Genomic DNA, 12777 nt, shown 5'->3' with positions numbered 1-12777 from the left:
ATTCTGTCCCAGTTGCCCCTCTTCCAGGCCAGCTCTCTGCTGTGGCCAGGGAATGCAGTGGAGGATGGCCCAAGTACTTGGGCCCTGCACCCCATGGGAGACCAGGAGAAGCACCTGGCTCCTGCCTTCAGATCAGCACGGTTTACTGGCCACAGCGCGCCGGCAGCGGCCATTGGAGGGTGAATCAACGGCAAAGCAAGACCTTTCTCTCTGTCTCTCTCTCTCTGTCCACTCTGCCTGTCAAAATAATAATAATAATAATAATAATAATAATAATAATAATAATAATAATACAAGGGACCAGAATTGTGGTGTAGCAAGTTGAGATGTTGTCTGCAAAGCTGGTATCCTTATGAGTGCTGCTCCACTTCAGGGAGACCAGCTCCATGCTAGTGTGCCTGGGAAAACAGCAAATGGATGGCCTGACAACTTGGGCCCAAGGGACTCACATGGGAGACCCAGATGGAGTTTCTGGCTCTTGGCTTTGGCCTGGCCCAGCCCTGGCTGCTGCAATCATTTGGGGAGTGAATCAGCAGATGGAGGAGATCTACCACTCTCTTCTCTCACTCTCTCTCAAAGATTTATTTATTTATTTGAAACGCAGAGTTACAGAGAGGCAGAGACAGAGAGAAGTCTTCTATCTGTTGGGTCACTCCCCAGCTCCCAAGATGGCTGCAATAGCTAGAGCTGCACCAATCTGAAGCCAGGAGCCAGGAGCTTCTTTCGGGTCTCCAACATGGGTGCAGGGGCTCAAACACCTGGGCCATCCTCTACTATTTTCCCAGGCCATAGCAGAGAGCTGAATCAGAAGCGGAGCAGCCAGGATCAAACTGGAGTCCATATGGGATGCCAGCACTGTAGGTAGTAGCATTATCCACTATGCCACAGTGCGGGCCCCTCTTGCCCTCTCTTAACTCTTTCAAATGAATAAATCTTTAAAAAAAAAAAGTTCTTAAAAAGTAAATACCTTTATCTAAAAATTAAACTTCCATATATTTACTTGAAAGAATTAAGTGCATTAAAGACCTGCTTAAGAGGCCAGCGATGTGACACAGAAGGTTAAGCTACTGCCTGTGACACTGGCATCCTATATGAGTGTTGGTTTAAAACCTGCAGCTCTGCTTCCAATCCAGCTCCCTGCTAATTCACCTGCAAACCAACGGAAGAAGGCCCAAGTACTTCGGCCCCCGCCACCCATGAGGGAGAGCCAAATGAAGCTCTTGGCTTCACCCTGCCTCAAGCCCCAGCGTTGTAGCGATTTGAGGGAGTGAACCAGAGGATGGAAGATTTCTCTTTGTCACTCTGCCTTTTAAGTAAATAAATTTTTTTTCTTTTTAAAAGACATGTTTAAGATATTTAGTTTTCTTTACAGAGGAAAGAAAAGAAAAAAAGGTCCAAATGTCAAAGAAAAAATTTTCTAATACATTTATTTACTTATTTTTTAAGGATATTTTTTTTTTTTTTTTAATTTGAGAGGTAGAGTTACAGACAGTAGATGGAAAGATAGAGAAAAAGGTCTTCCACCCATTGGTTCACTTCCCAAATAGCCACAACAGCCGGAGCTGAGTCAATCCAAAGCCAGGAGCCAGGAGCTTCCTTTGGGTCTCCCATGTGGGTGCAAGGGCCCAAAGTCTTGGGCCATCTTCTATTGCTTTCCCAGGCCATAGCAGAAAGCTGTACTGGAAGTGGAGCAGCCAGGACTTGAACCTGCACCCATATGGGATGCCATAACTGTAGGTGGAGGATTAACTTGCTGCGTTAACTTAGTGCACCACAGTGCTGGCCCCCACAATACATTTATAATAAAGAATACTCAAGAGGCATTTGATGGGGCCAGTATTGTGGCATAGAGGGTTAAGCCACCTCCTACAATGCCTGCATCGCATATGAGTGCAGGTTCGAGTCTTGGCTGCTTCACTTCTGATCCAGTTCCTTGCTAATGCACCTGAGAAAGTAGCAGAAGATGGCCCCAAGAGCTTGCATCACTGCATCTAGGCTCCTGGCTTTGGAACCAGTAGATATAAGATCTCTGCCTTTCCCTCTCTCTGTAATTTTGTCTTTCAAATAAAAGACAGATACATCTTTAAAAATAAAAAAGAAACAAAAAGCATTTGGTTATTGTATTTATATTACAGTATTTTGTAATGTGTTACATGAAAAAAACAGAATACATAGCAGGATTCCCTCTGAAAAATTAACATACAAATGTTGCTCTGCATGCACACACAAAGGGAACAGTCTAAGTATAAAACACAGTATAAAACACAGAATCAGTGGCTGGCATTGTAGCACAGCAAGTTAAGTCAGTGCCTGAGATGCTGACATACCATATGGTCACTGGTTCAAGTCCCTGCTGCTCCACTTCTTTTTTTTTTTTTTTTTTGACAGGCAGAGTGGACAGTGAGAGAGAGAGACAGAGAGAAAGGTCTTCCTTTTTGCCGTTGGTTCACCCTCCAATGGCCGCCGCGGCCGGCGCTCTGCGGCCGGTGCACCGCACTGATCCGATGGCAGGAGCCAGGAGCCAGGTGCTTTTCCTGGTCTCCCATGGGGTGCAGGGCCCAAGCACCTGGGCCATCCTCCACTGCACTCCCTGGCCACAGCAGAGAGCTGGCCTGGAAGAGGGGCAACCGGGACAGAATCCGGCGCCCCGACCGGGACTAGAACCCGGTGTGCCGGCGCCGCTAGGCGGAGGATTAGCCTAGTGAGCCGCGGCGCCGGCCCTACTGCTGCTCCACTTCTAATGCAGCTCCCTGCTAATGAGCCTGCCACCCACATGGAGACCTGAATAGAATTCCTGGCTCCTGGCTTCGGCCATTTGGGAAGATGGAAGATCTTTTTATCTCTCCTTCTCTCTCTGTAGTGCTTTCAAATAAAAATTTTTTAATATATATATTGAAATGTTCATAGATAGTAGGCATAAGATTTAAAGATTATTTAATGCCTTTTGCTTTTCTGAATTTTCTAGCTTTACTGCAAATATATATGTAGCATGAAATTAAAGTAATTTTAAGTAAATAAATTTCATGTTTAAAATTCTAGAGATCTAGAATCTAGCAATCTTCTTAGAAGACTATACTTAAACACTATTCTCCTAAATTACAAGACAGACACAAATCTACAGTTAAGGTTAAGAGGCAGTGAGTAGAAAACAGGCACTGGCACAAAGTATCAAATATACTACCTGTCTGCTGGGCCAGAGAACAGGCCTCACCGATCCTATTGCCTGTGAGGTAGCTAAACACAGCTTCCACAGGGTTGTCTTTTTGCGTTAAGGAGACTTCTTCTTCAATTTGAGGTGCAGCTGTATGGGACAGCCAGCGGGAGAAAGCTCTTCGTCGCTCCAGAATTTGAATGTATTCATTGGGCTCATCCAGCTGGCTGTCGAGCTCCTTCAGATGACCCCAAAGGGCTTCACATAGTGTCCACGTTAGGCTCCAGTGCTTTACAACTAAATTAGGAACAGGAAAGCAATGCTAAGCCATAAAGTCTTGTGATAACTACAGAGAGTGAAACACCTACTCTAAATTGTGGTGTAAGAATGTAAAAAGTAGTAAATATCACAAATCACCACCTAAGCAGATTATCCTGAATGTGTCTCCCCTCCACTTACCTTGAATTACAAGTTAAAGAAGTATACAGAACAACTGTCGCTTGTTCTGCTTCTGTGGTACTTACATGACATATATAACTATTCCTTTAAACAAGTTTAAACATGTTCCCTTAGTATATATTATGGCTATTTCCTAGCAGATGAAGGAGGAAAAGCTACTTAAACTTGGTCAAATTCTGTCTACAAAACAAAACTTTTGAGAAATGTAGGGGCCAGCGCAGTGGCCTAGCAATAGCAAGTTAAGCCAGTATCTAGCACCCCATGAGAGCAGGTTTGAGCCTACTTCACTTCTGATCCAGCTCCCTACTAATGAGCCTAAGAAAGCAGTGGAAGATGATCCATGTACTTGGGGCCCTGCACCCACGTGGGAAACCCAGATGAAGCTCCTGGCTTCAGCCTGGCTCAGCCCTGGCCATTGTAGTTGTTTTGGGAATAAATCAGTGGATGGATGATTTCTCTCTGCCTCTGCCTTTCCCTCTCTGTAATTCTACCTTTCAAATAAATAAATGAATTCCTAAAAAAAAAAAAAAAAAGTGCTCTAAAGGGTTTATTCCCTTCTATTTTCCCTTCTATTATAAGCACAGTCTTATTTACTGAATCTAACTGGTGCAATTCAAAGAGCTTAAAAGGGTACAGCAAGGGTTGGGGGTTTGGCCTACCAGTTAAGATGCTGGTTGGAACAAGTGCATTCCTACCTGAGTGCCTGGAGTTGAGTACCAGCTCTGTTCCAATTCCAGCTTCCTGCAAATGCACACCCTGGGAGGCAGCAGGTCATGTGGGTAGGTCCCTGCTACCCATATGTTGACTTAGATTGAGTTCTTACTTCCTGCCCTTGCCTAGCTTTGGCTGTTGGAGGGATCTGGAGGTAAAGCAGCTGAAGGGAGCTTACCCATGCACACTCTCTCTTACTCTCTTCCCTCTACCTCTCAAACAAATTTATTTTTATGTATCTGAAAGGCAGAGTTAAAGAGTTAGAGAGCGAGAGAGCGAGAGAGAGATTTTTTTACCCATTGGTCCACTCCCGAAATGGCCACAATGGCTGGGGCAGTGCCAGGCCAAAGTCAAGAGCCCATATTCTAACAGATCACCCACTTGAGTGCAGGGGTCCAAGCACTTGCAGCATCTTCCTGCTTTCTCAGACATATTATTAGGAGCTGGATGGGAAGTGAAGCAGTCGGGTATCGAACCAGCACCCACTGGAAATGCTGGTGTTGCAGGTGGCGGTTTAATCAGCCACACCACAATGCCAGGTGCAGAATAAACTAATTCTAACCTAATATATGGTAGTTCATTTTATAGTTGACAAAACTGAGGAACAGAGATTTCAGTGACTTGCCTGAAGATATAGGCTATATGCAGCAGGACTTAAATATAGCTGATCACCAGCAAACTCCATACTCTTAAACACTAAACTATACTGTCTCTCAAAAACACAGAACAAAAAGATAGCACTATTTTTGATTTCAAGCCACTATTAAGCATATGTTGGGAAGATAACTTACATATTTGAAAAGATTACTAGACAATGAAGCAGAAAAAGGGACTGAATATGAACAAATCCCAAAATACACACCATATGGGACAATCTAAGAGTTTTCGTTTTTCAGTAACAGTGATTTGCTAGGCATATATTAAATATAAGTTTTCTACTGTTTGAAATACTTAAGTTCCCAAATTAGAAAATTCCTTTATTAGAGTATTGGTTCAGAAAAACATGCTAACAATAGATACAAGGAGGTAAAAGGGAATCAGGAATGGAAATCGTGACAAAGTTGTTGGGAAAACAAGTGGGTCCTGAGTTGGACGTTGAAAAGGAGGTCAGGTTCTAGCCCTTGATGCTCCTCTTCCAGTCCAGCTCTCTGCTGAGGCTTGGGAAGGCAGTAGAGGATGGCCCAAGTGTTTGGGCACCTGCACCTGCATGGGAGACCAGGAAAGAGGCTCCTGGCTTCGGATTGGCGTAGCTCTGGCCATGTCAGCCATTTGGTGAGTGAACCAATGGAAGGAAGACCTTTCTTTGTCTCTCCCTCTCACTGTCCACTCTACCTGTCAAATAAATAAAAATCTTTAAAAATAATAATAATTAAGTGGTAACAATTTCTTCATGCTTGGGATTCTGTTTATCCCAACTCAACTACAGATAAGTACAATCTACTAGGTCAGTGTGAGGACATGTGTTCTCCCAGGAACATATGCTACTACCTCTAAAGTAGGGACATCAAAGATAATAAGCATGTTACATACTTACTTGGTACTTCCAATAAGTCTCCTGATGCTTCCTTAACCCAAACTGCATAGTCATGAATGATAGCAACTCCTGGATTGGGGACAATGAGAGGACACAGCTCATCCACATGGATTGTGCTATGTTTTAATTTGAGCTCCAGAGGTGTCTGGTATAATTGCACGTCTTCATCCAGCTTCTTTTGTCTCAAACTGAGTTTTTCCAAATGAACTTTGAATGGAGACTCAGTTAGACTATAAGGACAAATAAAAGAACAAAACAGAAAATTAAGGGATAACAGAAGTTAGGATTTTTGTACAACTAAACCCTTCTGTTTTATGGTTACAAACAGAATGCAAAACATTTTGCTGTGATTTTAGAGAAAATATATTTCTTGTTGTTAAGCTATACTAAATTTATCTGTATGAACTGAATTAATAAGTTATCTGGCTCAGGCATTCAGAACCGAAAGGCTTCTTATGCTAGATTATAACCAGCCTGAAAATCAGTACAGCTAGAGACAGAATTGGCTTCAGTTTATACCCACATCCCATATTAGAATGCCTGGGGTCCAGTCCTAGATCCACTTCCCATTTCTAATTCTTGTTAATGCTGGGAGGCAGCACATGATGTCTCCAGTAGTTGGGTCCCTGCTGCCCACATGAGAGACTAGGATTAAGGTTCCAGCTCCTGGTTTCAGACTGGATCTCATCCACTGAGGGCAACTGGGGAGTTAACCAGCAGAGCAGACAGGAGCTCTGTCTCTCTGCTTCTCAAATAAACAAAAGTTATTGTAGGATAGTGCTTCCTCAAATTTTACTTAGGTATCAAAAGTCCTGAGGCTGGAGAATGCCTTGTGGCGCAGCAAGTTAAGCTGCTGCTTTCAGTGCTAGCACCCCAAATGGGTGTCAGCTTGAGTCCCATTTGCTCCACTTCCAATCAAGCTCCCTGTTAATGTGCCTGGGAAAGCAGTGGAAGATGGGCCCATGCACCTACATGGGAGACCCGGATGAAACTCCTCATTACTGGCTTAGGCCTGGCCCAACCCTGGCCACTGCCATCATTTGAGAAGTGAATCAGTGAAAAGAATGATCTTTTTCTGTCTCTCCCTTCTCTCAGTAACTCTTTCACATAAATAAATTAAAAAAAAAAAAATCTCACGGGGTTAATCCAATAGATATCAAACAAATGACTACTTAAGATGAGAATATAATTAATCTATCCTTGATATAATTTTTAAGACTGCTATGAATAACCTCCAAAACACCATAAGATAGTGCTTAAACTAGAGTTAATCACAAAGTTTAGAATCTATATTCCTAATTTTGAGATTCAAAAAATAATGTTTTTTTTTTTTACTTTTTGAGAGTCAACTTTAAAACTAAAGATAACAAGTGATCATCATTTAATCCATAGTAGAACTAGCACCTTTTTTTTTTTTTTTTTTTTGGACAGGCAGAGTGGACAGTGAGAGAGAGAGAGAGAGAGAGACAGAGAAAGGTCTTCCTTTTTCCTTTGGTTCACCCTGCAATGGCCGCTGCAGCCAGCGCGCTGCAGCAGGCGCACTGCGCCGATCCGAAGCCAGGAGCCAAGTGCTTCTCCTGGTCTCCCATGTGGGTGCAGTACCCAAGGATTTGGGCCATCAACCACTGCACTCCCGGGCCATAGCAGAGAGCTGGACAGGGAGAGGAGCAACCGGGACAGAATCCAGCGACCCGACCGGGACTAGAACCCGGTGTGCCGGCGCCGCAAGGTGGAGGATTAGCCTAGTGAGCCGCAGCGCCAGCCAGCACCATTTCTTGATAAAAATAAAATGTTTAATTTTCCTTAGACAACTTATTTTCCATTGTATATATATTATCTGATAACTACAGGAAAACGTTACACATAATCTGCAACATAAATAACATAAATATTATATGAAAGATCTTCAAAAAGTTCATGGAAATGGTGCTTTAATAATAATAATAATAATAAATATGCATTGCTGGTGCTGTGGTGTAACGGGTAAAGCCGCTGCCTGCAGTGCTGGCATCCCATATGGGCACCAGTTCAGGTCCCAGCTGCTCCACTTCTGATCCAGCTCCATTCTATGGCCTGGGAAAGCAGTGGTAGATAGCCCAAGTCCTTGGGCCCCTGCACCCACGTGGGAGACCCGGAAGAAGCTCCTGGCTCCTGGCTTCGGATCAGCACAGCTCTGACCGTTGTGGCCAAATGGAGGGTGAACCTGTGGATGGAAGACCTCCCTCTCTCTTTCTCTGCCTCTCCTCTCTCTCTGTAACTCTGACCTTCAAATAAATAAATTTTTTTAAAAAAATTAGGTATGCACGGCCTTCAAAATATTTGTACACATAAACACCTTTCAATTACATTTTTCTATGATTTCTTTCAAGCCCTCTTGTTTATGTAAATGCAAAGGGTGGGGATGGGGCCAGGGCTGTGGCATAGTGAGTTAAGCTGCCGACTACAACGCCAGCATCCCATAATGGCATTGGTTTGATTACCCCAGCCCTGGCTGTTAGTCATTTGGGGAGTGAACCAGTAGATGGAAGCTCTCTTGCTCCCTGTCTCTCCCTCTTTCTCTGTAACTCTGCCTTTCAAATAAAATAAATAAATCTTTGTACATATATATAGTAGGAATTATATAGAAATACATAGTTATATGTTAATATACACATATATATATAATACTAAAATACTTATGCAGATTATACACCCATAAAAATGTGCTTAGTTATCCTTTATACTCATATACTCGGTATATGAAGAAACCAGTAATATCTAAGCACAAAATAGAAGAAAATGGCTACTGCAAAATAAAGGCTGAAAATCCAAGAAATGCTGCGACAACAGCTTTGAGTTTGTCACTTCTCCAAGTAAAGTTTAACGGTAATGTAAATATTATAAACTTTTCATAATCTGATGGTATAAACAGATCTTATTAATCACTTCAATGTGTAATCGTAAGATTTGTTACTATCTAAAATTATGCTAAAAATATATCTACAAGAAAGCCGGCGCCGTGGCTCAATAAGCTAATCCTCCACCTTGCGGCGCCGGCACACCAGGTTCTAGTCCCGGTCGGGGCGCCGGATTCTGTCCCGGTTGCCCCTCTTCCAGGCCAGCTCTCTGCTATGGCCAGGGAGTGCAGTGGAGGATGGCCCAGGTGCTTGGGCCCTGCACCCCATGGGAGACCAGGAGAAGCACCTGGATCCTGGCTCCTGCCATCGGATCAGCGCGGTGCGCCGGCTGCAGCGGCCATTGGAGGGTGAACCAACGGCAAAGGAAGACCTTTCTCTCTATGTCTCTCTCTCTCACTGTCCACTCTGCCTGTCAAAAAAAAAAAAAAAAAAAAAAAAAAAAAATATCTACAAGATTCATAGAGCAGGGTTCTAACCTTAGGTTTCCTTGTTGCCTTTCTCAAAATGATGAAGAGAGGCTAGTGTCGTAGTGAGTTAAGCTACTACTTGCAGGGCCAGTGCTGTGGCATAGTGGGTAAAGCCGCCACCTGCAGTGCCAGCATCCTATATGGGTGCTGGTTCGAGTCCTGGCTGCTCCACTTCTCATCTGGCTCTCTGTTATGGCCTGAGAAGGCAGCAGAAGATGGCCCAAGTCCCTGGGCCCCTGCACCCATGTGGGAGACCCGGAGGAGGCTTCAGGCTCCTGGCTTCAGATCTGCTCAGCTCCAGCTATTGCAGCCATTTGGAGAGTGAACCAGTGGGTGGAAAACTTCTCTTTCCACCTCTGCTTCTCTGTAACTCTTAAGTAAATAAATAAAATTAAAAAAAAAAAAAAAGGAAAATTTAAAGAAAAAGCTACTACTTGGCAACACTAGCATCCCATTTCTGCATGCCGCTGAGTACCAGCTGCTTAGATTCCCAGCCAGCTCCTTGTTAATGTGCTTGAGAGGGCAGCAGAAGTTTGTCCATGTACTTGGGATCCTGCCATCCATAATGGAGACCAAAACAGAATTCCAAGCTCCTGGTTTCTGCCTGGACCAGCCCTGGCTATTGTGACCATTTGGGGAATGAAACAGCAGATGTAAGATTCTCTCTCTCTCTCCCCCCATCTCTCTGTCATTCTGCCTTTCAAATAAACAGATAAGTAAAATAATAAATAAACCTTTTTTTAAAAAAAGCATCAAGAAATGTGACTCACGATTTAACAGCTACTGGATTGGGTAGAAATCCATATTCCACAGATTCAGAAACTTGATGATTTTCCAGTTCTTGAGAGCCACTCAGCTGTTCTCCACTATTAGCAAGAGTCCAGTTGGGACCCCATCCAATTCTAAATGAGCGTCCCATAAATAGAGCCATGTCCATCAAGAGTTTCCCCTTGCCATAAGTGACCGACTTCTCAAGAGGGACTAGGCCAGGTTGTCTGCGTGTGCCCACTGTTTTCAATTGAAATTCAGGGGCTGGGCTGGGCACTGTAAACACAGCAGTCAGGGGTGGAGGGACAGACCAAGGGGATGTGGACGGGATATTCATTAAAGATGATGCTCTGGGAGTGTGAAATTCTTGCACAGAGGCACTTGGTGAAAGAAAAGTTCCACTTGTAAATTTTGATTGCAGTAATCCACCACCTGAAGTGGGGAAAAAAATTATTACTACCTATTATTTCCTGAACAACAAAAGTCAGCAAAGTTGAAATCATCAGCTAACTAAATCAGACACACATGACCAGAAGGAAGTTAGATCATCTTTTGCAGCAACTACTCTTTCAACCAGGAAATCAAAGCAGCAACTATAATGATGATGGTGTCAACAATAAGAGCAATAATATTAACAAACAATACACTAAAATTTTTGAAAAATTATTTAGAGCTTATTTGTAGCATGCTCTACAAGCATCTGTGCACATTATTATTTCATTTCATTCTACAGTAACTTTAGACAGGAAGAATTATCACCACCCCATTTTTGTAAGTAAGAAAACTGGTTTCAAGTAAGTGGTAGCTTGTACAAACTCAAAAAATCTACCAAATACCAGGACTGGCAGGGAAAGTACAGGGAGGTCTGTTACCAGTACTAAGCCCATACCAAAATCCCAAATGTGGGGGGCAGGCATTGCAGAGCAGTGTGTTAAGTCACTGCCTATGATACCAATGCTTTATTGGAGCATTGGTTCAAGTCCCAGGTACACTCCTTCTAGTCCAGCTCCCTGCCAATACATCTTGGAAAGCAGCAGCAGATGGCCCAAGTACTTGCAGCCCCTGCCATCCACATGGGAGACCTGGATGGGGTTCCTGGCTCATGGCTTTGGTCTGACTCAGCCTCGGCCCTTGATGTCATTTGGGGAGAGAACCAATGGACTGAAGATCTCTCTCTCTCTCGTTTCTCCCTTTCCCTCTGTCATTCTGCTTTTCATATAATTAATTATATTATATAATATATATTAATTATATAATTATAAATAATAAAAACTTTAAATAAAAATTCCAAATGTGTGAAGATTACACATGGTTAATTCTTATATATTTATGTTACTAAAAACACACACACACACATACACACACAACAAATCCATGATAGGATTTTGGATGTTTTTTAAAGAACTGTTAAATGTTTGAACAGAGATGTATTTCCCCTGAGTGGACATTACACAATCTATAAATGTATCAAAAAGTCAAATGGAACACCATGTCTGATAAAAGGAGACAGGACTGTGGCACAGCAGGTTATGTTGCTGCCTCTAATACCAGGATCCCATGGGTGCTGGTTTGAGTCCCACCTGCTCCACTTCTAATGCAGTTCCCTTTTAATGCATCTGGGAAAGCAACAGAAGATGGTTTAAGTACTTGGGAGATACACCCATGTGGGAGACCTGCACGAAATTCCAGACTCCTGGGTTTGGCCTGGCTCAGTTCCATTGTTGCAGACATTTGGGGGTCTCAAAGAGCAGATGGAAGCTTTCTATCTCTCTTTCAAATAAATAAGTAAATAAATCTTTTTAAAAAATTCAAAATAACTTTCTTAGTCCTTATAAGAGCTTAGTAAGATCAAAGATCAAAACTCAAATTCCTACCTTCTGTTACGAGTTAAAGAAAAAAATATTGAAAATTCTTATGATTGCACATGTACTTTTCTGAGGAAAAGTTCTTATTAGAATTGCCTAATCCGGGCCGGCGCCGCGGCTCACTAGGCTAATCCTCCGCCTAGCGGCGCCGGCACACCGGGTTCTAGTCCCGGTCGGGGCGCCGGATTCTGTCCCGGTTGCCCCTCTTCCAAGCCAGCCCTCTGCTGTGGCCAGGGAGTGCAGTGGAGGATGGCCCAGGTGCTTGGGCCCTGCACCCACATGGGAGACCAGGAAAAGCACCTGGCTCCTGGTTCCTGCCATCGGATCAGCGCGGTGCGCCGGCCGCAGCGCGCCGGCCGTGGCAGCCATTGGAGGGTGAACCAACGGCAAAGGAAGACCTTTCTCTCTGTCTCTCTCTCTCTCACTGTCCACTCTGCCTGTCAAAAATAAAAAAAAAAAAAAAAATAAAATAAAAAAAAAAAAAAGAATTGCCTAATCCACAATTTTTTAAAAGGATTTATTAACTGAATTGTCTGAAAAGCAGAGTGACAAAGACTTAGAGAGACCCCAAGAAAGAGAGAGAAATGTCTTTAACCTGCTTATTCATTCCCCAGATGGCCACAACAGCCAGGTTTGTGCTAGGTCAAACTCAGGAGTCAGAAACTTCATCCCAGTCTCCCAGAAGGGTGGCAGCAGCCCAAGCAATTGGGCCATCATCCACTGCCTTCCCAGCTGCATTAGCAAGAAGATGGATTGAAAGTGGAGCAGTAGCCGTGCCGCCGTTGCTCTCTAACGCCAGCGCGGCCTCTCGCTCGCCGAGCTCCAGCTGAAGGAGAAGTGTGGTAAGTAGGGAGGTCTTTATACCATGGCTCATACAGGGCAGACTGCCGCAAATTGACTGGTGGTAAAGCACCCAGGAAGCAAC

General features: G+C 43.6%; 1 protein-coding gene across 36 annotated transcripts in view; it reads right to left on the bottom strand.

The window, feature by feature from the left end:
- NUP98 (nucleoporin 98 and 96 precursor) overlaps positions 1-12777 on the bottom strand; it is a 132089-nt gene that overhangs the window by 30811 nt on the left and 88501 nt on the right. For 35 of the 36 annotated variants that reach the window (XM_008264839.5, XM_002708536.6, XM_051822866.3 and 32 more), the window contains 3 exons: positions 9990-10419; positions 5856-6085; positions 3182-3448 (listed from right to left, as the gene is read on the bottom strand). In XM_008264839.5, the coding sequence (XP_008263061.1) occupies positions 3182-3448; positions 5856-6085; positions 9990-10419 (927 nt within the window). Of the gene's footprint in view, positions 1-3181; positions 3449-5855; positions 6086-9985; positions 10420-12777 lie in introns of those variants that run through there. The other variant, XM_089329846.1, reaches the window with a different exon arrangement.

The sequence above is a fragment of the Oryctolagus cuniculus genome, chromosome 1 (genome assembly GCF_051225735.1).
Source record: "Oryctolagus cuniculus isolate XC-2025 breed Fujian yellow rabbit chromosome 1, ASM5122573v1, whole genome shotgun sequence".
Lineage (NCBI taxonomy): Eukaryota > Metazoa > Chordata > Mammalia > Lagomorpha > Leporidae > Oryctolagus > Oryctolagus cuniculus.
This window is presented reverse-complemented; position numbering and strand designations above follow the sequence as displayed.